This window comes from Lepisosteus oculatus, chromosome 17, assembly GCF_040954835.1.
Source record: "Lepisosteus oculatus isolate fLepOcu1 chromosome 17, fLepOcu1.hap2, whole genome shotgun sequence".
Lineage (NCBI taxonomy): Eukaryota > Metazoa > Chordata > Actinopteri > Semionotiformes > Lepisosteidae > Lepisosteus > Lepisosteus oculatus.
This window is the reverse complement of record NC_090712.1, coordinates 2,038,762-2,066,321: the sequence shown is the minus strand read 5'-3', so window position 1 is coordinate 2,066,321 and position 27,560 is coordinate 2,038,762. Positions and strand designations below refer to the sequence as shown.

Sequence of the window (27,560 nt, the reverse complement as noted above, 5' to 3'; positions counted from 1 at the left end):
GTGGTGTTATGACTAATGGGGTGTTTCTGCCACCCTCGTCAAAGCCCTGCTCCTTTGAACACATCCTGGACAGAGCAGTCCTTAAGATTCAAAAGACCGGAAGCCCTGGATACTCTTTGCATCACAAAAGAATAGCAGATTTTGTCATTTATGCTTGTGATGATATATATTTTATGAGAGCCTTCCAACAGGGATTAATACTTAAATAATAAAAGTTATTTCAGGGAATCTTATAGTTGTATTAAAAATTAAAAAGGCGTTTTGCGCTTAGTATGTGCGGTACGTTCAGTTATAAAGTTACTAAGAATAAAGAATGTTAGCCTTCGTGTTAAACGTTTGTGTAATGTATAGTAGCGTCGGTATTCTTTTAGGAAGAGAGTATATTTCCTAAAACTGGGGGTGAGTGGCGGTGCTATAAAACAGAATTAGGACACCATGGGCACGCAATATTCATTCCTTACTAATTTAGGTTCGCCTGTATTTCGCTCGGTATCCTGAGGGCGGCGCCACGCGTTCAGCTTTGAGGACGCTCTTGGCGCTCATTGCGGACTCTGTGGTGCTTAGAAATGCCATGTTGGTGGAAGTGTTATTTATTTCCCTTAGCTGGGTTTTAAAAAATCGCTATGTGATGCAGTAGTATTCGAGGATTGTTCTTAGTGCAAACCAGATTTTTTTTTTGCATATTTAGGTTCATCGCAAGGAGCAAGATGAACCTCCCGAAGGGACCCGACACGCTTTGCTTTGACAAAGACGAGTTTATGAAGGTAGGAAATAGTCGAATTAAGTGTGGCTTGGAGGTGAACTGTGCACTTCTATAAATGAGGATAACGTCGTTTTGTAAGAGAAATTGCGGCTGACGTACAAAACGGAGAGGAGATGACCCTCTGAACTGATTTCTGACATAGGAAAAGTTTAGATTTTAACCGCGCTTAATGAGAATATCTGCCCCTTTTACCTCGCTGTGTCAAGTGATTATTACATTTAAATGAACTGTTTCCCCATTTAGAAGAACCCGTTCTGCAGACAGCAGTGCAAGGCTGAGTTTGGTTGCTAATAAGCATCATGTCTTCTTGAGCTGTGGCGTGAAATGCGGTAGGGATAGCCCATGTCTTCGGGAAGTGACTCTTTCAATCCTAGTGGCACCTGCTCTGAATTTCGTGGTCACACTAATGACTATGAAGCGCCGCAATATTATCACAGAGCAGCAGAAATACTCCGCAATAAGATCAGACTTTAATGCCACAACAACATTGTTGTATAGTATAGTAAATTGTATAAGCTAAATACACTATGCCAAACGAATAGTATGAGCACACAAAAAACGGCCTAAACTTCTCTATTATTCTTTTTGAAGGTTTCTGTCGTTGATACTACAGTACAGTTGATTATTTTAATTTTATCGCGGTTTATTTGAACTAAGTTTCTGGTCATTTCTGGCACCTTGCGGTAATTAGTAGGACTACATACTTTCCAATAATGTAAAGGTTTTTTTAAATTTCATTATGTTATGTAATTCTAGTATTTCGTTTTGTTTCATAGTGTAAAGTTATGTGCGACACAGTGGTTAGCATTGCGGCCTTGATGTGCTGGGGTCCGGGGGGGGCTGTCTGTGTGGAGTCTGCATGTTCTCCCCCATGTTTGTGTGGCTCTGAGTGCTCCAGTTTCCTCCCCCAGTCCAAATGCATGCTGGTAGGGTAATTGGCTTCTGGGACTGTCGCCCCTGGCGTGAGTGTGCCTGTCTGTGGGTCTGCCCTGCGACGGACTGGCGTCCTGTCCAGGGGGTACCCCGCCTGGCGCCCCTGGCGTGAGTGTGCCTGTCTGTGGGTCTGCCCTGCGATGGACTGGCGTCCTGTCCAGGGGGTACCCTGCCTGGCGCCCCTGGCGTGAGTGTGCCTGTCTGTGGGTCTGCCCTGCGATGGACTGGCGTCCTGTCCAGGGGGTACCCCGCCTGGCGCCCCTGGCGTGAGTGTGTCTGTCTGTGGGTCTGCCCTGCGAAGGACTGGCGTCCTGTCCAGGGGGTACCCCGCCTGGCGCCCCTGGCGTGAGTGTGCCTGTCTGTGGGTCTGCCCTGCGACGGACTGGCGTCCTGTCCAGGGGGTACCCCGCCTGGCGCCCCTGGCGTGAGTGTGCCTGTCTGTGGGTCTGCCCTGCGATGGACTGGCGTCCTGTCCAGGGGGTACCCCGCCTGGCGCCCCTGGCGTGAGTGTGCCTGTCTGTGGGTCTGCCCTGCGATGGACTGGCGTCCTGTCCAGGGGGTACCCCGCCTGGCGCCCCTGGCGTGAGTGTGCCTGTCTGTGGGTCTGCCCTGCGATGGACTGGCGTCCTGTCCAGGGGGTACCCCGCCTGGCGCCCCTGGCGTGAGTGTGCCTGTCTGTGGGTCTGCCCTGCGATGGACTGGCGTCCTGTCCAGGGGGTACCCCGCCTGGCGCCCCTGGCGTGAGTGTGCCTGTCTGTGGGTCTGCCCTGCGATGGACTGGCGTCCTGTCCAGGGGGTACCCCGCCTGGCGCCCCTGGCGTGAGTGTGCCTGTCTGTGGGTCTGCCCTGCGATGGACTGGCGTCCTGTCCAGGGGGTACCCCGCCTGGCGCCCCTGGCGTGAGTGTGCCTGTCTGTGGGTCTGCCCTGCGATGGACTGGCGTCCTGTCCAGGGGGTACCCCGCCTGGCGCCCCTGGCGTGAGTGTGCCTGTCTGTGGGTCTGCCCTGCGATGGACTGGCGTCCTGTCCAGGGGGTGCCCTGCCTGGCGCCCCTGGCTAGCTGGGCCCTGAATTGGAAGGAGTGGTTAGAAAGCGGGTGGGTCGTGCCTGACAGCCGCCTGCTCGCTCCGCCCCAGGAGGATTTCGACGTGGACCGCTTCGTGGCGGACTGCCGCCGGCGGGTGCAGCTGGAGCAGCTGCGGGAGGACCTGGAGCTCTACTACAAGCTGCTCAAGACCGCCATGGTGGAGCTCATCAACAAGGACTACGCCGACTTCGTTAACCTCTCCACCAACCTGGTGAGCCCCTGTGCCGCCGCCGCCGCCGCGCGTCCGTGTGTCCCGCGGCCTAACCGCTCGTCCCGCGCGTCGCCAGCAGCCATGAGGCTGGCCAGTACCTGGAGGGGAGACCTCCTGGGGAAACTGAAGTTGCTGCTGGAAGAGGTGTTAGTGGGGGCCAGCAGGGGGCGCTCACCCTGCGGTCTGTGTGGTCCTAATGCCCCAGGATCGTGACGGGGACACTGCACTGTAAGAAGGTGCCGTCCTTCAGATGGGACATAAAACCGAGGTCCTGACTCTCTGTGGTCATTCAAAATCCTAGAGTGTTTCTCAAATAGAGTGGGGGTGTTACCCTGGCGTCCTGGCCAAATTTCCCATCGGCCCTTATCAATCATGGCCTCCTGATAATCCCCATCTCTGAACTGGCGTCATCACTCTGCTCTCCTCCCCACTGAGAGCTGGTGTGTGGGGAGCGTTCTGGCGCACTATGGCTGCCGTCGCATCATCCAGGTGGGGCTGCACACTGGTGGTGGTGGAGGGGATCCCCATTACCTGTAAAGCGCTTTGAGTGGAGTGTCCAGAAAAGCGCTATATAAGTGTTAGCAATTATTATTATATCGTTATTCATATGCTTAAAACCTGTGTGGACATAGTGACATTGTTGCAATTCTGTAATATTTATATTGCATTTCAACAAGTAATGCAAATTTGACTTTGATTATACTTCCTTTTCTTATGGAGAATGCTTTTGCATTGAAGTTTCACCATTATCCCGCTGGTGTTATGAAGTATGCCCATTTGCTAATAAATGGCAGATTCCTGCATATATTTGCATCAGCTCACCACTAGTTTCAAGTTTCATCCCATTCATTCCATCTGCTGTGAATCAAATCAGACAGACAGCCACCCTTTGTATGAACACACACCTCTTGCCTGAATCTGAGTTCAATGAGATTTGAGGAATTAGTTCATTCTTTATAGATGTTAAAATTATCTTCAGGTCCGTCAGGATCTGAGCTATGTACTGTAAAGATTCACAAATGGTTCAAGGTGATGAGAATACTGCCTTTTTTGGGGAACCCCACTCTTTGCTCTTTAGACAGGCTTATCACATTTCTCATGACCTTAGGGAGCTCCAGGTGTTGTAACTGTACAGGTGTGATTGTAATAGGTTTGTAGTGCAGAGCAGGCTGCAGTTTTGATTGAATAAGTTACTCTTAAAGCCAGAGCTGCACCTTGAGCAGTTGTCTCTATCCTGTTCTTTATTTCAGGTTGGAATGGATAAAGCCCTCAACCAGCTCACAGTCCCCCTGGGCCAGTTACGAGAAGAGGTGCTGGTATGTTTCCAGTGTGTCTGCTTCACTTTTTACTTTTGTTTTCTCAGGACAAACTGGGGGTTTCTCAACACAAATTCTGCACACTGTGTCTAGGAGTTTAAGACAAACATCCATAGAAAACTCCTGTCACTACTGTTTCTTGTCTGGTCCGTTGAATTAGTTTGTTCGGAATAGTAATACTTTTTATATTTAGAATATATAAATGTCCATTTCCTTAAATGTTCTTGTTTAAGAGAAGTACTTGGATTTTGTTTTCAGCTAATGCATACTGTACATACCCTCCTTTGACTGTAGGATTCCCCATTACATGTTAAGTGTTACCTATGGATCCGATTTGGGAGGAAACTATTAATGGTCAATTGGGCGCAGATGTCTTTTTTTCTACAAATCATTCATCAGGATCAGAATTTGCACATGTATTTATTTGCATGCACGGTTATAACAGAACATCCCTTGGTCATCTAATCGCAGGAAGCACAAAACCCGGGCTATACAGTAACAAAATATCCAAAGTGAATCAGCTTGGAGATGGGCAGTCACAGCCCGCTACCAGCTCTGTCTTTGAAACAGAATAATCAGGATAAGCAGGATGTAACACAGCATACATTTTGCTTTGTAAATAGAGGATTTGGGGCTTTTAATTTGTGCTGCTCTTACTTTGTTATGTGGTTTTGTGCTGCTTGACCGGATGTGATAGTATGCTCGTTTTAATGGAGCAGGGTTTGGCAATATTCGGCTGTCCTCCCAAGTTTTTTATTTTCAGTGACAGACAGCGAAACAATCTGAAAGACCAGCAGACAACATCACGTAAACCGTTCTGTACGGAAAGCTGGTATTAATAAATGGGCAGTTTTCTGCAGTGACCTTTTCAGTGTCTCTCACTGCATGCATGACATCAAACCACTAAACATTCTAGAAACATCCTGGAAAAATTGGACAAAATGTAAAAATTACCATGCCTCTTATCCTTCATGTTAAGAAAAACCCACTAATGTGCCATTCCTGATTCTAAGGATATAATTTGCTAAATGGCGTTGGCTTTCAGGCAGCATTGTAATTGCATCAGTGAGTCATTTGTATGCAGCATAATTTACTGTGTAAATGTCCTTGATTTTAAAGAGCCTGCGATCATCTGTGAGTGAAGTTATTCAAGCCATAGATGACCGGTTATCGAAACAAGATGATATACAGAGAAAAAAGGTAGGTTTGTGGTGTACACTCAGCTCAGAAAAAAATATAATTCTGACTGCATTCATTATACTTATATGGGTGTCGTGAGAGAACCCACCATCCTTTTCTCCTGCTTCAATTTTGTTGTTGTTTATCTGGGGGCAGATTATGTGACATTATTGGACTGTCTTAAAAATACATGCAATATATATGGTTACTTTTGGGGCACTTCTAGTATGATATCTGGTCTATCTTAATGATCACTCATTTGTGAATTTGCTCACTTTTAATAGACAATTATGTTTTTAAGTGTTAGTACATCTTCCTCCATTATAGCTCAATTGTTTTTCATTTTTAATTTATTTTTTTTATAAGATGTGTGTCTTGAGGCTCATCCAAGTTGTCCGGTCAGTTGAGAAGATTGAAAAAATCCTCAACTCTCAAAACTCCAAAGACGCAAACAGGTGAGTCTCGTGTACTGCAGCTGTCGTCATATGATACCTTCGAGCTTCCTGCAAGCCAGATGAGACTCAAACAATTTCTGGAGTTTGACGTTTATGACTGTCCTTGTCAGCGCTTCCAATATCAAGTAAATCGGGCTGAAAAACAAAGCTGTGCAGAAGGGGAATCTGCATCATTGTACAGTGACTATGATCAGCACATTTTGCACACACCTATGTATTTATTTATTTTTATTTATTTTGTTTGTCTTTTGTTTTATAACTATTCTGATGTCTGTTTTGCTTGTCTTGAGCTGGACTGCTGTAACACATCAATTTCCCTACGGGATTAATAAAGTATTATCTATCTCTATCTTAGTAGAGCTGCTTTCCGTTCAACTCCCTCTCTTTTCCATGTCAGCAGCACTTCTTGTCACAAGAGGGCGGTAGAGAGCCATAAATTCACTGCCTCAGCTGCAACACCGAGCAAGGCCTGTTAATTCACATCATGCTTTTTTTATTTAAGCTTGGTGTTAAAGATCTTTGACGATTTTCTACAGTTGGTGTTGAAACGGTGTATTTCAATTTTTTTTAATGCTTTGAATTTGATCATCTATCCGGTTCACACTGTTTTAATAATAATATAATAATAATAATAATAATAACATCACTTTATTAACCCTTCACAATTTCTTGCGTTAGGAATTATCTTTTCGCATACCCTAGCTTGCTCTCCATGAGACACACAGCCAGGGAGAGAGCCCGGGGTCAGAGCACAGGGTCAGCCATTGTACGGCGCCCCTGGAGCAGTTGGGGTGAAGGGCCTTGCTCAGGGGCCCAACGGAGTAGGATTCCTCTGCCAGCCGCGGGATTTGAACCATCAACCTTCCAGCCACAGGCACAGATCCTTAGCCACAGAGCCACCTCCTCCGCCCTTGGGAGGTGTTCATTATAATATGTGAGGGGCTTATGCACCATCCCGGGTTCGTAAAAGTATAGTGGTACAGTCTTTCAGGGAATATTTGAAGCTTTTTCCAGACTGGCTTCATTTTGCCTGGAAGGAAGTGAATTATGTATAATTGTATAATTCAGGAAGGAAAACCATCTGCTACACTCCGGATACTGGGAATATTTCTCTATAATTTTTTTTAAAGTCATAGCCCTTGGCTGCCCAGCTAGTTGTTGCTGTTGCTGTCATATTGACTTGGCACAGAGTGACCACGCTCCTGTTTTGCAGCCCCCTCCTGGCGGGACAAGTTCTGGAGCGGATTGCCACCGAGTTCAACCAGCTGCAGTTCCACGCGGTGCAGAGCAAGGGGATGCCCTTGCTGGACAAAGTGCGACCTGTGAGTGACCGCCGCAGTCTTTAAAGCAGCAGTAATGATGCGGACCCCCCCCCGAGATGACCAGAAGCCAGTGCAAGAGAGAGTGTCTTTCCAGACCCCCAGTAAGAGGGCAGGGCGCTTGTGAGCAGCTGCCAGAACGGACACCAGATAAATGATCCTCCTCCACTTCAGAGGCAGTGAAAAAATTACTTCCAGTTCCAATGAAAAATCATTTAAAAAATCCTTTCAAATGTCAAACCCTGATCCAGTAGTTTGTCCTGTGGCTTGTGTTACTCCCTGTTATTGCTCCAGGTAACATTGTTTTCCCCATCCCAAATATTAGGAGGTTTTCCAAGAAAGTGCTCCCAAGCCCATATCTGAAATTGAAGATAAAAATACCACTGTCTAAATTCTGTGTTCATGCGTTACTCTTGAGGTATTTAAAGACTAGACGGTAGGCTGAAGTAAAAGTGCTATGTCGCAGTGCTTTGGTTCATTCCTCCTTTATTCTCGCACGCGTGTCGAAATACGAGGTGTGCGCCGTAGCGCCTGTGTGCTCAGCAGTTGAGGGAGGGGAGTTTTGTCTCGACAGCGGATCGCGGGGATCACCGCCATGCTCCAGCAGTCTCTGGAGGGGATGCTGCTGGAGGGCCTGCAGACGTCTAACATCGCCATCGTGCGCCTCTGTCTGAGGACGTACGCCACCATAGACAAGACCAGGGACGCCGAGGCCCTGGTGGGGCAGGTGCTGGTCAAGCCGTATGTGGATGAGGTGAGGCCCGTCTCTGAGAGCCGCGCCGCACCGCGAAAGACAACTGCACAGCCAAGAGCTTTCACTTCCCTCGTACAATTAAACCTTTTTTTTTTAATGGGGAAAACAAGGGGTAAATAACAAAACACTACACCTCAAAACTAGGAGTGGTTTCCTCAAAGCCTGGATGGAAAATAAAGTTGTTGTTTTTTCCAGAGCCCTGCCGCATTAATATGAGCAGGTTTAGCACACAGGTGATGCACCCGTGGCTAACCTACCTCAGCAATGGGCAGAGCAGAATGCAGGCGGACCTGGAATCTGGGCCAGGTGAACGGAGGCTGATATAAACGCAGAAGGAGGTGGGGAAAACTGTCGGGGTGCTGGAAAGATTTCAACATCCCTATGTTCTTGCGTAGGTCATAGTCGAACAGTTTGTCCAGTCGCATCCCAGCGGTCTGCAGACAGTGTACGGAAAGCTCCTCGAGTTTGTGCCACATCACTGCCGACTGCTCCGAGAAGTGACCGGGGGTGCCATTTCGAGGTAGGGGGTATTTCTCGGTCGGTCGGTCACCCCGCGAGAAGTTGCGGCTTGTTGTTCGCCAGCCAGGGTTGGTATTCTGGTCGTGATGGACGATTCTGAAAGCCGTCAGGCAACGCTGCGCGGACTGCGGGCGTGGTGCCTCTGAATGAGGACTCCCAGTTTCAGCTGTGGCTTGTCAGGCGGTGAAAAGCAGTGACAAGGTGGGCCTGTTACTGGGGAGCCATGAAAACAGTTCAAGACCGTGACTCACAACCTGTGGGCTGATCATGCTGGTTCATTCAGCAGGTGATTAATGAGGTTTTATAACAGGAGCTTGTCCCAGCAGTTAGCTATGAACATTTCTAGGACATCACCCATCAATGCAGTTTTTAATAGAATTCTTTCATGGATCATGGTGTTTGTATATGAATATTTAAAATGGGTGATGCTGAGATTGGCCTTGATTACATTGCATTTGCTTTACTTTCTGTTCATTGAATGAATTGGACTTGTCTTTCTTTCCAGTGATAAAGCTGATATAGTTCCAGGGTATGACTTCATGGTGAACTCGGTTTGGCCAGAAATTGTAAAAGCTCTGGAGGAGCGGCTCCCCTCTCTCTTCAATCCGGGGAACCCTGATGCTTTTTACGAGGTAAAATTGACAAGCCCCGAGTGCCGTGTGAGAATTTCCAGGTAGACCAGGTGGAGAGTAGGCTCTTCTGTTCCCAAAGGATGCTGTGCTCTTCGCTTTGCAGGCTCGAGGGTTAAAAACTAAATTGGAAATTAAGCCACCCGCTTGGCAGACCAAGAGCAACGTCTGATGCAGCTTTTAAATCTAGCTATGTCCAATCCCAGCAGCGCAAGATCACTGTTCGAAATCTTCTCAATTTTCCAGAAATACAGCGTCAGCATGGAGTTTGTGCGGAAATTCGAGCGTCAGTGTGGCTCTCAGGCCAGTGTGAAGAGGCTGCGAGCACACCCTTCATACCAGAGCTTTCACAATAAGTGGAACCTGCCCGTCTACTTCCAGCTCAGGTCAGTAGCATGATTTCTAATGCTCCACCTGCAAAGAGGCTGTGTGTGGACGACACCCCACCTGTTCCTGCGCACTGGATGAGCTGCCAAGCTGTTAGATTTAATGACTCATGAGCATATTTTCAGATTGTTCCTAAATCTCGTTTCCCTTCTTTCAGAATGCTGCGTCTCGGCTTGTCAAAGGCATAGAGGAAGAAAAAAAAAACTAATTTGCAATTACTAAAAATGAAATTGTATATATTGAAACTTTCTTTGGAAAAGCAGCGGCATTCATGTTTTATTTCTGCTGAAGTGAACCCACACTAGTGAAAGTGATTTTTTTTTTCCAGCTGAAAATGAGTTTTCTTTCGATCGACATTCTGGTTAGATGTGCTTGGCCTGCGTTTGGAAGACACAGTAACATGTTTGTCTTTTTTCTGCGCCCAGTTGAAAGGGGGAAGAGGCTCAATTGTAGTCTAGAAATGATTGGCTTGGAAAGAGAGCCAGACTTGGGTTTGTGCCTAATCTGTCCTCCTGTTTCAGGTTTAGTTTGACTTCAGAGACAGAGCTTGTAAAATGCAGTTGTTTGAACTTCCTCATCCTTGTGAAGAACTGAGCTTCGACTTGAGCTTTCTTATTTGACTAAATCCAAACAAAATCGTAACATTTTACACATAAGTGTGTATTGAGTTGAAAGGTGTTAGTTCTGTAAGGGCTTTTGAAGGCATTATTGATCGAGACTAAATAAACCTCTCAGGGTTTTTCAGTAGTGTGAATTGACAGGTGTTGTTGAGAATTTGAAATTAAATACAGTATTTTTCGGTGCCAAGGCAGAGTAAATGAATACAGGCCTTGCTTAGATACTGCCTTCCGGTGACCATAGGTCTCTTAACCCCATCTCACCGCAGCCAGCTGCTCTGTTGAGCTTGCATCATGTGCTTCCCTGCTGTTTACCTCCCTTATGAGAGTCATTATCAGGCTGATGTACTTTGGCATCTGTGAATCAGGATTTCTCGGAAGCAGCCAAACTTTGTGGAAATTCTTCCCTTTGTGTGGAATTTTTCACAAAGGATCCCTGCCACCGAAGGACACTGGAGAACGGATGGTTATATCAATTCCAATGAAACAGGAAGCACCTTATCGCAACTTGTTTATGACAGAGTTGTAACTTAGTTATTTGCTGTCTACAATTTGCCGAAATGCATGCTTACAACACCATTGAACAAGAGAACTGTTCCCACTTGAGGTTCAGCTTCTCCTTTCAGAAGTGCACATTACTTATCACAGCTAATACAGCTAATGCAGTTATAATGGCATGCACTCCTAGATAGAGTACCTGCTTGAGCATTTTATAATTGAATATTAAGTAAGCTCAAAGGCTAAAAAACAGTCATTTTATTAATGAATTAACATTATGCACAGTTACAGCAGATAAGGTACAGAGGTGCCTCAAAAAGAAGGGGGAATTCACAAGATGGGATCTCAGGGTTTAGGAGTGTGTTGCCATCAGTGGAGTGATTGCTGGGATTGCAACATTTAAGCGTACTGAAAAAAACTCTCAGTGCCATCGAGCCTATTGATCGTCCTAGAGGCAACGTGAAGGTTTTGTTGATTTTCACTGTGATCACCCACACTGTTTGCACACCAGACTGACTTACGTGGGTTTTGTGTGTTTTGCAAAATAAAGTCAATTTCAGGGAAATGCCTCACTGAGAGCTACTTTCTGTTACTTTTCCATTCCTCTTGCTGTAGTGCATTATGCAATATATGAATAATGAACTATTTGTATGTGTGCTGTATTAATTTATAACCCAGATGGAACCCTTTTTGTTTATTTTGCAATCTGTTCTTCTCTTCACTGTATACAAAACATGCACCGGCTTTACCTTCTCAAATAACAACACGACCTGTTAGTAAATTTTACACTATGTACACCAAAGTGAGGATTCAATACATGATAGCGTATAACTTGAATCAAAGACCCAAATTGGTCTGGGGTGGGTCCCAGAATGGTCTTGGCAATCATGGTCTGGTCCCCAAAATGTGTTCATTTTAAAGCCCTACTAAGAAAATGACCATCTGTTCAAGTACAGTGACCCCGGAGTTGGATCCCAATCATTAACATGACCTTTGAGAATACACTGACTGGGGACAGGGCAGGAAGTGAATTTTATTCCAGTAATTCTTATCTGTTACGGAGGAGCAAGTTCAGGTACAAAATGGAATATTATTCGGGTTCGGAAATCTATTTATCTGTTTGTCTTTTCCAAATAGTAGAAACTTTATTGATGCGATCTAGAAATAAGCATCGTATCACAAATATATCATGGTGAAACACGAACAGGTGCACAAGAAAACGAACATTTTGAAAGCAGGGAGTTTTTAGCAAAATCTTCACAGCCCAGCGAGTCACAGGCCAGATATTTGTGTAAACTTTCTTCTCGTGTTGTGGTGCAGTATGCTCCGCTAGCAGAGTGTGGAACGTCACGTAACGGCTGGTGTGGTTTCTCTCTCAGGTTTAAGGAGATCGCAGGGAGCCTGGAGTCTGCAATGTCAGAAGGCCTTCAAGAAGCACCATGTAAGCTGCAGCTGTGCCAAGGAGATTTATTCTGTTTGTATTAAACCTGGCAGTCAAGACCCTCAGCCCTCCACCCTGCAGGAGAGAGTGGCCCAGAAATCGTACAGGGATTGAGGGAAACAGTTCTGTCCGTCGGAGGAGACTGGGTCTTCAAGCCAGAGAGAGAGAAATCATTTCAGAGAATGAAGAGAGAGTTCTGCCCCTTCATCAAATCCTTGTGTCAAAACGTAAAGATTATATTCAAGCCCAGAGAATGTTGAGAGGTTATTACGCGAGTATGAAAGAATGATAATTAAACATACACTTGTTCACAAATTCCAATATCCTGAACAGCCCAGTGCAGCACTCTTTCCCACAGCCTGTAGAACAAAGAGAAGGGAATGGTGTTTCTGAGGTCGTGTGATCTTCTGCTCTTACCCCTGTGTGTGTTGCTGGGGGTTTCGGTCACGCTGGTGTCTGGGGCTGTAACTCTGGCCTCTCTCCCTGGTTCCCTGTGCAGCTGGAAGCCCGTATCGCCTGCTGGCCTCCCAGGTCCTGTGGACCAGCCTGCTGAAGTGCTGGGCGGAAAGGGTCTACCTGCCCCTGCTGGCCCACCGCTTCTGGAAGCTCACCCTTCAGCTGCTGTCCCGGTACTCGACGTTCCTGGGCGAGGTGAGTCCTCCTGTCCGCAGACGATTCTCCAGGACGGTAACGCGAGCCGATGCGTGCAGAGCGATGGAGTCTGCGGTAGTAGCGGTGTAGCTGATAGTAGTAGCTGTGAGAAGAGGATTATTATTGCTGCTGCTATTTCCAAGGTGCCATACACGTAGGAGGGCACCCACCTGTTCCACCCCGAGGCTCCAGCAGCCCCACTGTACAGCACTTCAAGTGGAGCAGTGAGATTCTTTGAATATTAAATTAAGACCGAGGTTTAGGAAGGCCACCCTACCTGTACTTCTCAGTACCTCCCTTCTCTTAAAAGCAGATCTTTCCTGACTAAGACAATCGGGACCATGGCCTGCCTTACAACATAGTGTCCTGGGTTACTCTACTGTGTCAATAGATTAGGTAACTCTGGTCCTGAGGGCAGAGTGTCAGCTGATGGTTTCTGATCACTCCCTGGTTTCTTTAGAGGTCTCTCACCCCAGTGCTGTCCATGCACAGCCTTCCTTAGCTCCTGAGAGCGGGCGAGATCGGGCTGCAGGGCGGTACAGTAGCTGCTTCATTCAAGGTGCTTCCTTTCTTTGCTGCAGGCGCTGAATAAGACTGCGGTCACAGAAGCCCATAAGGACACGGCAAAGCCCCTGAGCAGCTCGGCTTCCTCCTCCAGCTTGACCTCCCAGGAGGACTCAGGGAGCGAGGCCAGCACTACAACAGCACTGTCTGCCCAGCAGCTGGTGTCCATAGTGGCTGACGTGGATAAGCTGCAGGACCAGGTATGAGTGCAGTACAGCTTCTCCGCCTGCTCTCCAGAAGGGGGTTTTCCTCCTGCTGCGAGCCACGACTGGGGCTTTTCTCCTGCTTTACTTGTTCATAGTTTGACCCTGTAGTATTGAAATGTGAACAAATCCACTAAAGTCAACTGTACCCAAAGTTCTTCTTCATATACTGTACGATAGCACATGATAACATTGAAAAGGTTACAAATGAGAGGAGGCCTTTCAGCTTGTCTGTCTCATTTGGTAGTTCATAGGTATCCAATGTCACTTTCAACCAAAGGATGGTTGTTCCATCATCCTTTGTAAAGAAGAGCCTCCTGTTCTTGGTTTTAAGTGCAGTTCCTTCTAGTTTCCACATGTGTCCTCCGGTGAGTCTATCAGCGTTCGTTCTGAATAAATGCGCTTGGCTGACTTTCTCAGTGTCCTTGAGGACTTTGAATTCTTGTGTCAGGAGCTCTCGTAGTCACCTCTGTTAAGCACTGAGAAGTTTCGGTTCTTTCAGCCCATCAGCGTATCCCATTCCCTCGAGTCCCAGAATGCACCTGGGTGCTCTCCTCTAGACTGAATCCATTGGAGCAGAATGTTTTCCCTGGTGTGATGACTAAACAATATTCTCTACAATATTCTAACTGAAATCCTTTGTGTGTGTAGATGGATGCCCGTGCCTGAGTGGAAGGAAGCATTAGGAAAGTGTTAGAAATTAGAGTCTTTGAGCTTTAGGAAGACGCTGTGGGTAGCTGTCTTGTAACTGGTGTAACTGAAAGCATATCTTGCTTCTTGACTAAAAGCATTGTTCTTTGGCATGTTGGTCTTTTTTTAACCAAGCCACATTTCCTCTCTTTATAGATTCCACAGCTTTCAGAAATGATAAAACACCGACTGGAGCTCATTGGGTTCACTAACTTTGAAATCCTCTCAGGTATGAGTTTTTGTGTTGTGTTAAATAAAACACTCTTATTGTGGTTGAGCTACATTAGCTTCAGAACAGTTACACTACACCTACACTGCTACTTAAAGTATTCTGCAGAAGTCCATATGATATTCAGCATATTTGGAAATCACTATGTCAGATAAAGTCTTAAGGCTCCCCCAGTTTTTTGGAATACTGTGCCTCATAAATCCCTTTTTGGTTAATTATTAAAGTATCCACAAGGGGACACTCTAGTAAAGTTTCAGTCAGTGCCCCAGCCTCCCCAGCAGGGGTCAGTCTTCTGTGCAACAGCAGTTGCTTGACTTTGCAGCCTTTCCATGCCACTCTAGTGCATAGTTTTGCCACTGCCTGATTTTCACTGACACACTATGAGATTAGTAACATAATTAAAATGCTGTGCAGCTAAGAAGTGAATTTCAAGAGCTACAGTTGAGCAGGTCTGTTGTACAAGGATGGGTGTAATCCCGTGGTGTCTGGTTACGATCTTGAAGAGCACAGATCCTTCAGGGTTTTTAGACATCTTCCTACAGTGGCTTCCTACAGCCAGTCTTCCTCTGGCTGAGCTGATAATTGACTCTTAAGTTAATTAAGAGCTTTGTTGGTACTTAAAATTGGAAAACTTGGAGTTTTGCAAGGAACAGCATTGGAAATGCTATAGGAGTCTTTGGAAGTAGTGCTTAAAAACAACAAAATATGTGCATTAGAAAATGCTAATTTTAGTTAAAATCTTTATTTCCTCATGATTCATTGTCATGGAATCAAATACAGTATCTTATTGATAGAACCAAATTAACTTTGATTCCAGCAGAAATGAAGCCTTTTGTAAAGAGGCGTTCTGTGTTGGTATTTGGGCCAAGAAGTCTGTCTGAAGCTCCCCTCTTCTTTACAAACAGATTCCTTGGCAGACGCACGAACATCTTTGTCAGGCTGCATTCCGATTCTCAACAGCAGAGTGACTCAACACTTGAGCGACAGTTGCTATGGTTATCTGAAAAGTGCGGCCGAAGTCCCAAGGTTGTACCGCAGAACAAACAAGGTCAGTACGTGACCAGGTGCAGCAGGACCAAGCCAGTCTGACGTGGGCATGACAGACACTTTTGAAAGGCAGAATTCACTCCTTTTCTGTGGGAATTTGGACTACCTAGATGATAGTCCAGGAGTTTCTTTTGAATTGCAGTGCCAATTATTGTGTTTAATTGTTTTATTCATTATGATTATTTCATTTTTGTACATCAGTATTGAAATGTGTTCTTTTTACATTTTCTTTGAGGTTACCAATGCTGGGCTTTTCTACACTTTTTTTGTTTTTGTTACAGCATAGCAGGTCCTATTTGCAACATGGGGAAAAAAACCAACAAGCTTTGATTTCATGTGGCCCAGTCTAAAATAGTTTTCTTTGCTGGTAAAGCTTCACTCTTAATCACACTTGTAGAACCTGCTTTCACCTGTAGGCTGACAGCCTGGGCTGAAATGCCAGTTATGTCAGTTTCTGTACGTAAAGTCTGGGTGTGGCTGTTTTTCCTCAGGAAGTATCCACAAAAGCATCTCCCTATGTGGATAGTGCCCTGAAGCCCCTTCACCAGCTCCAGAGTGATTATAAAGATGTGCTGAAGCCCTCCATCATTCAGGACTGGTTCCGCGTTGCCCTCTCTGACAGCACTCGCAGGTAGATTTCAGTTTAAAATGGAACCTGGAAATATCATGTGGTTGATGAGCGTACTGCAAGAGGCTGATATCAACAAGCCATACGGTTTCATCCTACAAGTGTTAGCCTGTTGATCCAAGGTCCTTCTGAAGGTGGTAATCACAAGGTGCTTGTGAGTCGGTGTCCACAGTATGTCTTGGTTTTATCTCTATGTCCTGCTCTATAATAGCCCCCTATACCGCTGGGTGAGAAGGGAAGACTTTTAAAAACTAAAAATTGTAGATGTTTTAGCATAACTTAAAGGGCTCAGATGAATCCACCTGAACTAAAAGGAAATATAGTTATCTACTGATCATGGATTTAATGTTGCCATTTCTTAATTCTAAAATTGTAGTTCTTCCTGATGATACTTCTGAAAAAGCTTTCTATATTAAACATCTTCTGGAACCATGCCTAAGACCTGCTCTGTGTAGCCGATCCTCTTGTTGAAGAACAAATCATAATGAACGTGCAGCCTCGGTCACAGTGACATGACCCAGACTCGAACCTGCAACATATGCACTAGGGCTACGCTCTGGCGAGCACATGTACTGGCCAAGTCAGGCTGGAGTCCCTTCTTTCTATGATTAATATTATTGTAACACCACTTACTGTATGTGCTTTAAGTGTCATCTCTGACATTGTTAATGTGCTTTGAGTGAAAGTAGTTACTTTGGGCCTCAATACCATTGAGCTTTTCATAGCAGTTCAGTTATATGTGAACTGTATCAATTAAAATGCAAGTACTTGAAGCTTTCCTTGTTTTTGAATCCTTTCTTGTTTTTTTTTTTGAACAGGTACTACGAAACGGTGGCCGAAGTTTTAAGCTCCGTGAAGAAAATGGAGGAGAGTCTGAAGAGGCTGAAGCAAGCTAGGAAGACCATCACTGCAAGTGTTCCTGAGACAAATGGAGGCCTCACAGATGACGGCAAGATCCGGCTTCAATTGGCCCTGGATGTGGAATATTTTGGGGAACAGGTAGGAACTTGTTCCGCCTCACAGTAGCAAGGAAGTTCTACTGAAGTCCATTGTACACTGCCTAGTGCACTCAGTTGAGACTTGCAAATAGGCATCATTAATCAACTAAGCTTAGAAAACTACATTGCAAAACACTAAAAGTATTCAAAAGTGCAGACATAATAAGTGTTGTCTGCTGTCAAAGCCAGTGGAAAATTCCTCACTTGCTCAGAGTACTGTATATGATTCAATCTTATCCAGAAAGGTCATGGTTTCAGATTAGGCCTGGGACACTGTAAGAGTCTGAAAGACCGGCAAAGATTTTCAATGTTCAGAAAGAAATGTGTTTTCCCAACAGTGTGTTATCAGTAAGCAGCTTAAGTAAGGGCTAGTAAGGGCTACTGCAACCTGGAGCCCATGATGAAGGCCTGAGCCACAAGGCTCCCTGGACAATCGCAGGAGATGTGCACACGTTAAGCCACCAAGGGACCCCGCCAGCTTGTTCTAGGTGAAAGAAAACCATTGCAACTAGAGAAAACCATGCAGACACCACACAGATGGCATCCCAGTTCAGAATTGAGCCCAGGACCTAGGCTGCAGCTATGAAAGCCATGCCGTCGCTTAGCCCATCCCATGTGTTTTATAATCCAGACATGCAATTTGCTGTTTCTGTTCCAGATCCAGAAGATGGGTTTGCAGACCAGCGATATTAGTCTGTTTTCCTCCCTTCTGGATTTGGTGCAAGGTGCGAGAGATCGGGCTTCATCGCAGCAGCCCTGAGGAGACGGCGCCCTCTTCGGTCTCCACCGCGCTGTGGGGTTGGAGGAGGCGTTGCTGTGGTGTGGATGACGTTGAGAAGGACGTGCGGACTTTTCGGTTGCTCCTGCCTTTGTCACAGTCGTGGGCGATAGACGTTTTACACATGTAGCTAAGTCATTTGGGAGGTGGTGGTGGAAAGTGGGGAGGCTTTTGAAAAGCAAACAATCTGTAAAAATAATTATTGTATATTTGAAAAAGTATAATCGCGTGAATAAAACCTTTACAGCACCAGTGTGTTTCGCACTGCTTGTTCAAGAAGATGGGCTGGTTTTGTCAACGTCGAAATGTCAAACAGAATTGGAAAAGCAGGTCATGACGTCCGGGTAGATCCGTAGGTTCCAGGTGTATGTTTTTTTTATTTTGGTTTCTGCATCTTATTCGGTACCTTATCGTTTGCCACCTTCTATGGTTTTTCTGGATTCTGAGAAATTGTTTTGAAACAACGTGTCTTTTTTATGGGATTGATTTTTCTAGTTTTGGTTTGTTTTCATCTCGTTGTGAACATGTGTGGTAACAGATGCCTACAGTATGTTAAAAACAGTGATTCTTGAGAGTTTCGTTCATAAAACAGCAAACCGCATGAAATCTTTTCAATCCACATCTTGCATCCAGATGTGCAGGAGTACCCTAGTTGCTTTAACTTGCTTGATATTTGTTTTACATTTCTATTCAAAGGTTTATAGTCTATTATCCTTCCTTTAGTTGTCACTTGTAGTGCCATATCTGTTACTGAGTTTCACACACTTTACCTGTTCTCTCAGTGTAGTGCTGTCTCCTTAGGCAATTGGAAAAAGCAAGCAGATCTGCAGTAGTACTCAGATCTGCTTTATAAAAACGCACTCATAGCTTTGCCCGAGTCAGCCTGGTGCCTAACCACAGAAGGAAGTATTTGAAGTTTAGCTGTCCTGGTCAGTAAGCCAGCCACTTCATTAATGATTTGATGGATGTTATGAACTCATTTTAGTTTTCTCTAGGAAGTAATAATGCTATTACACGTATAATTGTTTTTAGTCCATGGTCATGCTCTTGATTTAAAATGTTGCTTGTGTCCTTGGAGACAAAACATCCTCCACAGAGGCATTTCAAACTTTATTACCATTCAAAATGCTATAAAATAAGCATCATTGCTCAGGAGTTGAAGCTATGGAAACATACGTAGTTTTGTGTGTAGTACACTAAACAGTTCAGCTAGGTTAGACAGTACAAAAGGGCTTTTCTCCTGAAATAAATGGAATATATAAGTCCGAGGAGTTTAGTCATCAACTACTGTGGAGTGCAGATATTGTGTTGCTGTTTTGGTAAATGAAATATAAATCTGTAGGAAAACCACCATGACCCAGGACAATACAGCTGACCGTTTATACAGAGTCCTCAGTCTTGGATCAGTCAAAGGTCCTGTTTATTCACAGTGGTCAAATACCAACCACACAGTGAATGAACCACAATTGTAACAGATTGTCTTGCCTGTTTCTTTTTTCAATTAAAATACAAGTCAATAATCTCAAAAGTTTTAAAATAAAATATTTATTGAATCCATTGCAGTGGAGCAATGCTGTTTTTTTGGTAGTACACAAGATTCCAGAGGGGCATCACGTACTTTTTAAATGCACTTGGTACAAAAACCGATTTGAGTGACATACAGTACATCATGCTGCTGTGTTTTTATAAGCCAGAATATACGTCTTCTATAATAATCATTATACACGTCTGAATTTCTTGTACTGTAGTAATACTGTAAGCAAAAAAGACATTTTAATTTATACTGAGAGCTGGAAGAAGTGGACATCTCTCTGACACACGGTACGTTATTGGTGACACATGTCGGTATTCATGAAATGTAATGTTATAGGGGCCATGTTTAATATAAAAACATACATTTATACAAACATATATGACATTTAGTCAAGCGCATGCGTTTTATCATTTTCGTTTCACCAGGTACTTGGACTAAAATGAGAAACGTGCTCTTGGGGTTGAGGGCTCTTGGCTGGTGGAGGTCTTGTGGTCCTTGGCGAAGGAGTTCTGCAGGCCTGGCGCCACACTAGAAGCCATCGCAGCTGCGTGTCACCTGCAAGTGCGGGGGCGTTCAGCGTGTTCTTGCGCACACGTTGCCACGTTGGGGTATTGTACACAGGGACCCATCGCCGGCTTTTGACCATAGTCTTGGCATCGGTGCAACACTTTCAAAACTTGTAATTAGCAAGCCAGTGTTCCCCAGCACTTTTTGTCTTGTTCTTTCAATTTTGAAGAAGTCAATATAAATTCCGGATCTGTCGTTCAGGTTAGTGTGAGAATCCTTCCTTCCCAGGGCATTAAAATGACACGACATCCTGCAACTGACATGTTCATGAAAAGTGAGTCAGTAACACGTCACGTTTTCCTCAGAAGGCAGAAGAACTGTGGGCATCTTTGTCCTCGTGCACACCCCGGGCTGAAGATAAAGTTTGTGTTTAATAGTTGTAATAGGGGCAGAGGGTAGAGCAAATGCTGATTGTGTTGCAGTTTCTGCATTTAAGTTCAGGTTTATTTGTCATTCCAGTCATATACAAGAATACAGTGGAACGAAATATCGTTCCTCCTGGTCCACGGTGCAAATACAGACATTTTTAGTTCACAGTTGAGACAGGAAGCCATCAGTGCCGTGGATCTGTTATTCTTCCAAGTAACAAGATGGCGCCCGTCTTCCCTTCGATTATGGCAAAGAAGAAGGGCCTGTCGACTCTGAAAGGGGAGACAATGGTGCTGTTGTAGCTTTTTTCTCCGGCCTCTGATCCCTCTTCAGACAGTTCTAGCGTCACCCCGTTCAGCACCTGTGAAACCAGAAGTGTCAAAGGGCTTTTTGGCAAAAACACAGCTTGTGGTTGTGAGTGTTGACTAGAAGGTTGGAAGATGTTTCTATTTTCTAAGCAACCAACTTTCAGCTGGGTGCCGTGATTTTATCATGACCAGGAACATACCAAAGGCATTATTCCTGTTTGGGAATTCCTGCCTTTTCCTTCAATTTCAATATACAGTCTGTTTTCCAGCACCAGTTAACAGGCAAAACACAGTTTAAAGGTTTCTCATTATGTTACTGTATATAACCCTGATGTGGGAGCTTGTTAGGATCAAGTGTGTGTCCGTCAGATCAAGCATTGTCCTTATTTTCACATGGAAGCTGTAACCTGTGAATTTAAACATGAAGATAGCATTATCTCTTATTTGTTTATCTTCAAACCGGTTTGTGTCAGTGTTCTTTACACATTCTGATAACATTTTATATGCTCTGAAATGTTCAGTGCAATTGAAATATTTGAGGTCCATCCGAGTTTCCTTTCAAAATCTTTACCTTCCCGACTGTGAAATGCTGCTTTTTACCAAGTCCTCTGAAGTCTGCAGTTTCACCCAGCACATATGGAAGATTCATGTCAGAGAGAAGAGCTTGGAGGTCGTTCACAGTACTCATGAAGAACTTGGGCAGGAACACATTGAAAACCCTGCAGAGGTCACAAAAAGAACAGCTTGTCCATATGTACTCCAAGCTTTTCTTTGGCCTACACCAGCCACACACACTGCACGTAGACCTGATTCAGCTGTTCAATAGTCTGGCACAGTTACACATATTACCTGCGGCTTTTAATAAGCACACGACATCTAGAAATAATTGGACTTGACCCACTCAATCATTTTAAATTAATTTCTTTCCTTAGTGCACAGGAAACATCAGTAAAGTTCATATTTCCTTGTTTTTATTTTCACATTCTGCATGATTTGTTTAACTCTCCCGTGCTTAATATACAAGGAATTGTTTTTTTTGTTCTGATCTTCTCATTTACCTTAACTGATCTAATAATTGGCTCAACTAAACAAAATTCATATTTTCAGTGACTTTAAGGATTATTTTTAAACAATTTTAAACATTTTGGGGCCTACGCCAACATTTTCGAGGTAACTTATATAATTAGACCAATCGAAGAGTTTTTCGATGAAAGAAAGCCAGACAATCAAACCTCTTGGCCTCGAACAACTAAAGTTTTCAGTTTTAGGAAACCGGTGTATATTGAACCAAAAATACTAAAATAAATTAGATAGGATTTGAAAACAGAGACACAGGTAGTGATGATGAGATATTTTGCAGAGGTAACAAAGACACCTTTAACATTATTGGCTAAGGTCAGGAAAGGTGCAGTACTTAAGAAGTAGGCTTGAGAAGTAATTCTATGAACAAACAGCACTCCATTAGATGTGCTCTCTAATGTGATTTTGTCAGCCATACCCATCAGTCAGTCCCGTGTCCAGCTCTGAAAATTCCACTCTTTTTCCTGTAAAAAGACGTTCCTCGATGCGGTGCAGGTCAGCACCCTCGTGTGGCAGGACAAGGAGCATGTAAGTGCTCTTGCTCATGGGCAGTTTAAGGACAGAGATGTTCAGGCCCTTCACGTCTTTGTACTTGAAACTGCCAGTGTGAGACAGCAGGGGGACCGTGACCCTGGTGTCTTTGTCGATCCAGAAGCCCTCTGTTGTGGTCTGCTCCGGCTGGAAAGGCACTTTCCATTGTCCTGAAACAAAACAAGTTGGTTTCTCTCAATTTGAGGATCAACATACTTTTCTGTTGTTTAGATTCAAGTGCAAAAGACTATTCCTGGCAGCTGTACTCAACAATCCAGTCTTGTAAAGCTTTATTTTTAGGATAAATATCTTAACAGTGACAGAAATCAGTATGCACCTCATGGGGGCAACAGAGCTGGACTTAATAATAATAACAATAAAAACAACAATAATAATAAACATTATTTTATACAGGGCTTTTATACCTCTCAAAGCCCTTTAAAGGAAAACATAAAAAAGGATAACGAAAACAGCAACAAAGATATGAGATAAGAGAATTAGCACAAAGGAACAGAAGGGTTTGGAGGGCAGTAGAAGATGCAAAGGGGCAGACAGACAATTAAATAAAATAAGAGCCTTTATTAAGAGGAAGCTTTTGAGTCTTGATTTGAAACAGGGGAGGGAAGGTGACTATCTGATGTCCTTGGGGATAGAATTCCAGAGCTTTAGGGCGCAGAAGGAGAAGTCCCTATCACCCCTAGAGTGGATATACAGGAGACCAGAATCACAGCACATGAAAGAAGGCTGCGAGGTTGAGGAATAGAAAGACAGTAGCTCAGACAGGTACTGAGGTGCCAAGCCAGGCAGAGCTTATAGATCTGCATGAGGATTTTGATTTTGACACAAAACCTAATAGGTAGCCAGTGCAAGGACTCCAGGACAGGAGTAATGTGATTGCGTGCATGTGACCTGGTCAAAATTCTGGCTGCCAAATTCTGGACATACTAAGTTTGTGGATTTAGAAACGCCATAAGATGGCTCTCATATAATATATTTAAAGCGGTAGGGGGAAGGTCACCCAAAACACACTTGAGCAATCTTCATCATTTTATTTTTCTTTTACTTGCTGTCCATGGGGAATGGCTCATGTTGTCTTTGCTTTCTTTTGGGAGTGTTAGGGCGTATTTCAGGGAAATAGACACTGGTGCTGCCCACTAACTTTAGCTTCCCTTTGGTATCTCCATGGTCCTGGAGGTTATCCCAGGGGATATGTTTGAGTAGATTCTGATGCACTTCAGGTGTTACCAGAATTCAGCTGTGATAAGAATCAACTTCCAATCAGCAGGAAGAAGGCTGAAAACATCCAGGCCTTACGCAGAACAGCATGAGATTGTGAAAGGTTTCACTCCAGTGTTTTGGAAGTTGTGTTTTACTAGAATTATTAGTTTATTATTTTTAGGATTCACAACCAAAGACACAGGGACTTTTTAATAATGTCATGTCTCTGTCAGTGCTGCCTGCTTCTTACTTGACGTGTCCTTTGACTAACTTTGGCAGTAACTACTTTGCTCAATTAATCTAAATTTAAAATTAAAAATCAGTTCAGTTTGTACATTTTTGCATTTAACTCACCTTTGAAATGAACAGAACTTGCGAACATCAGGTCAGAAGATGGGTCGATGGCACTGAAAAGGTTTTTTATTTTCCCCAAAGATGTCTGCTCGATGAAGGAGTTCATGAGGGGTCTGGCTTCTGAGGTGAGGGAGAAGTCCACCGACCTGATGTAGGAGGAATCGGCGAGGTTCCGCGTCCCTTGAGCAAACTCGTGCGGCAGTTTAACGCCTCTGTCGACAAAGGTCCACGCAAATGTTTTCTGCAAGTCGGTGGTTCCGTTAGTCAGAGAACTGATGTGCTGAAGCGTGGTCAGAACCTTGTAGCCATCAAATACAAACGTGCAGTTTTTCGTATTTCCCTCCTTCACTATGCCAATGAACTCCTGCAGTTTTGCAGCTGTGGGTAATGAGGCCCCCAGGTAAAATGTGACTAGAGTTCCGAAAGTGTTCACAGGAGAGAACAGAGCGTTGCCGGTCTTCTGCTTCAGTAGGGTGCGGTACACCCGAAGACCAAGGCCATTCTGGAGCCCTGCAAGCACTTCGGCTTTTAGCTGGATAAGATTTTGTTTGGTCCGGTCGGGCCGTTCGTCTGGGCTGGTGTCCCCCTGAAAGGTGTTTAGTGGGTCTATAGGGGAGGGTTCAATCAAGTTCTCCTCCAGCAGCTTCTCCTTGTGAGTCTGAAGGTTCACGCAGGTGAGATTTTCCAACGCGAACAGTTTGAAGGGGTGAACATAGACACGGTTCCCCAGCGTCAGGCAAGCGCAGGAGAGAAGGAGCAAAGCCTTCAGGATTTCTTGCATCCTGTTTTCTCAGTCCCGTCTTATGAAGTAAACCTGTTCAGAAAAGTAAAATACTCTAGAAATCAGGACTTGGCCGTTGCAGAAATTCCAAAAGTACAGCTAGTTATGATGGGCCGTTTGCAACGTTATTCTACTGCCTCTTTTGAGTTTGGCCTGTGTCCATCACAGGAATGGCTTTCTCAAGAGAACTTCGCAGAACTGCTGAGCTCCTCTCTAATGTCTGATTCACATCAGCGAAAGAAAATGTGATAAAGAAGGTCAACTGCCACAGTTTAAATAGCAAACAAGTAATAATGACAAGTAAATGTTTTGATTGCTACTTAAATAAGACAAACATATATAGATACACACATACCGTATATCTATGTCTGTTGGACATACTGAAAAATAAAATTCTCAGGGCTAAAGCTGACAAAGTTTGAAAAAGGGAAAGAAAATCATGCTGGCAAATGATTACTCAAGTGACATTAAACTATATTTTGCTGTTAAAAGCAGCACGTTTCCAAAGTGTCTTTTCTATTTACCTGTGCTTGCGACAGTAGCTGTGAATAAACTCATCTATGCTGCTCCCTTTTCTCAATGCTGCATAGCCTTACTAACAGTTGCACTTAACAGTGTCTGTAATACAGCTGGAAGAAGTCCAAAGCCCATCGCTCACTGGGTTTTTATTGAAACTAAATCACGTCTGTAACATCACTGCACTGTCGTCCCGCAGAATTCAGAGCCGAATTTAAAAACGCAGTGACTAAGTGGCTTCCTTCCAGTTTACTTCTATGATCTGCTGTCAGCTGTCTCAATTTGGTCTGTGGTCCTCTTCTGAGTCCTCGCGTCTGATAATGGACTTTGCTTTTATAACAGTTACTATTTCAACTCAGTGCACCTTGCTGTTACATACAGTATGTCTTCCTACGAAGGGGCTTTGACCTTGTCTGCAGTTTTAAACCAATTATTTTTGTTCATCTCCCCACCACGTATAGGTGTTCTTATGCAGTTTGACTTTTTGATCATTTTGTTCAAGGCTACAACGTTTATAAGGTCACCGATTTAGAATGTTCTATATAAATGTAAGGTAAATTTTAATGGTATTCAAAGCTTGTAAAACCTTCATGAGCACTTTATGTTAATGTTTCATAAACCCATGTAAAGTATAAAACAAATTCATTTATAGAAAAGGAAAAAAAAACAACATGAAAGCTCACAGATGGTTCTTATAGCCCAGTTTTATGAAACATGATAAATGTTAAAAACGTACTGTATAAACATATTGATTATTTAGTGGGAAAGGTTAGTGAACTGATCTGCACTGTACTGTAGCCTGAGGAGAAATCCAATACTGTCAAGGCCTTGCAGTCACTGCACTACGGACTGCATGAAGTTCATTTACTGGAAAACTAAAGCTATTGTTTTTGAGTTACATATATATATATAAACAAATGACAGAAGTTCCAAAATTGAATTTTAAAACAAGAAGAAGGAGAATTTTTTAAAAAGTTTTTAAAGAGTGATTTATATGTATTTTATTTCTGCTTCTGAAGCCCTGCAGGTGAAGACTCCCCACAAAGCACGCAGTGCAAATTCAGGACTGCTGTCCTCTGGAAGAGGAAAGCTTGTTAATCATTGCATGAGGTGCGCATGTCAAAATCTATCTTGTACCGCAAAAATGGTTAAATATTTTTTTTCTCCTTTCTTTGGACACAAGATACGAATCTCTTTTTTATTTAATAAGCAAATGTGTAGAGTGCCACAATTCCCCTTTTGTGTGTAGAATTAAAATACACTTATATAAAATTATGATAATCAAATGGATATAAAAAAATATAATCTCTCATAACATAGTGTGATTATGAATATTAAAACAATAAAATTACACATCAAAGTGTGTTTCATATATACTGTATTACATTATATATTAGATAATAATTTTTAAAACAGTTCTAGGACAGCTTTTAAAGACTTCAGCTTCTTCTCTATGACACACAATAAACAAGCTAATCTCTCAACACTATGCTTCAAAGCAAAAAGGAATTATGTCTTTTTATTAATAAGTGCACAGTTTCTGGCAAGAATTCTATCTTTAAACAATTACTTTAAAATAACAAGGATAACTTGTTACAAATTCAATTTGATTATTGTTGAATTTTCTTAACAGTTTTTAATTAGATATTTGCAAGGGAAATTATTGTTGTGAAAATGTTTTTATTAAGATGCACTGACCTTAAATTCTGTTGCTGAGGCAGCTGCTGCTGGTTTCAGAGTTCCGTTAGTCTGGTGGTCTGTTTTTAAAGACAAGCAGCCTTGTAGTTGCTTCATGCTTTAGCCTGCCTGTTACTCATTAGCCAAGCTGGTGAATCACTGAAGCTGTGACGATCTGTTCTCAGCGCAGTTGTGCTGCTGTCCTGATGGACCAGCTCTGTGTCCTTTCTAAACTCTTTACGATAACCGTGTTGTAAGAGGGTTTTTCTGTTACACCTTGCAGGAAGCTGACTAACGCTACTGAAGATAAAAAAAAATAGGAGGAATGGGCTATTAAGCTTCTGAGCTTTCCGATGTGCGACCTCAGGATTCTTTGCACATCTTTTTTTATGTTTGTTGTTCCTCTTCTCCTGCTTTGCAGTCATCATCACGGCCTCACGTTTTGCCAAGACATCCATGTGCATCGTAATGCCATCCACTGTCAGAAAGTTGCTTATTCCTGGTGAAGCCCGCAGCCTATCCTGGAGATATAGGGGTCAAGCGAGGAAAATGCCCCGGATGGGACATCACTCCATTGCTGAACATACAGGGACAACGTAGTGACCCATTTAACCGAGTTAATTTAGCATGTTCTCGCAATATGGAACCCGAGCAGAGAGCAGAAAACATCCGAACTCCATGCAGAAGGTGCCCCAGGTTGAAATCGAACCCAGGACCAAGGACCCATGAG

General features: G+C 43.9%; 2 protein-coding genes across 2 annotated transcripts; one reads left to right on the top strand and one right to left on the bottom strand.

Moving 5' to 3' along the window:
* The first annotated feature begins 537 nt into the window (after window positions 1-537).
* cog2 (component of oligomeric golgi complex 2) lies at window positions 538-18,149 on the top strand. Its single transcript, XM_069179815.1, has 18 exons — window positions 538-764; window positions 2,832-2,993; window positions 4,244-4,309; window positions 5,429-5,509; window positions 5,855-5,943; window positions 7,157-7,265; window positions 7,837-8,016; window positions 8,412-8,536; window positions 9,041-9,167; window positions 9,411-9,550; window positions 12,046-12,107; window positions 12,607-12,758; window positions 13,340-13,522; window positions 14,372-14,444; window positions 15,350-15,492; window positions 15,983-16,122; window positions 16,938-17,118; window positions 17,776-18,149. The coding sequence occupies exons 1-18, from the start codon at window positions 708-710 to the stop codon at window positions 17,875-17,877; spliced, it is 2,172 nt and encodes a 723-aa protein (XP_069035916.1). The 5' UTR covers window positions 538-707; the 3' UTR covers window positions 17,878-18,149.
* Window positions 18,150-19,420: 1,271 nt separating this feature from the next.
* On the bottom strand, window positions 19,421-26,956 carry agt (angiotensinogen). The gene is made up of 5 exons (XM_069179816.1): window positions 26,852-26,956; window positions 23,857-24,670; window positions 22,172-22,454; window positions 21,245-21,392; window positions 19,421-20,726 (listed from the first exon to the last, which is right to left on the bottom strand). The coding sequence occupies exons 2-5, from the start codon at window positions 24,635-24,637 to the stop codon at window positions 20,550-20,552; spliced, it is 1,389 nt and encodes a 462-aa protein (XP_069035917.1). The 5' UTR covers window positions 24,638-24,670; window positions 26,852-26,956; the 3' UTR covers window positions 19,421-20,549.
* Between the last annotated feature and the right edge of the window lie 604 nt (window positions 26,957-27,560).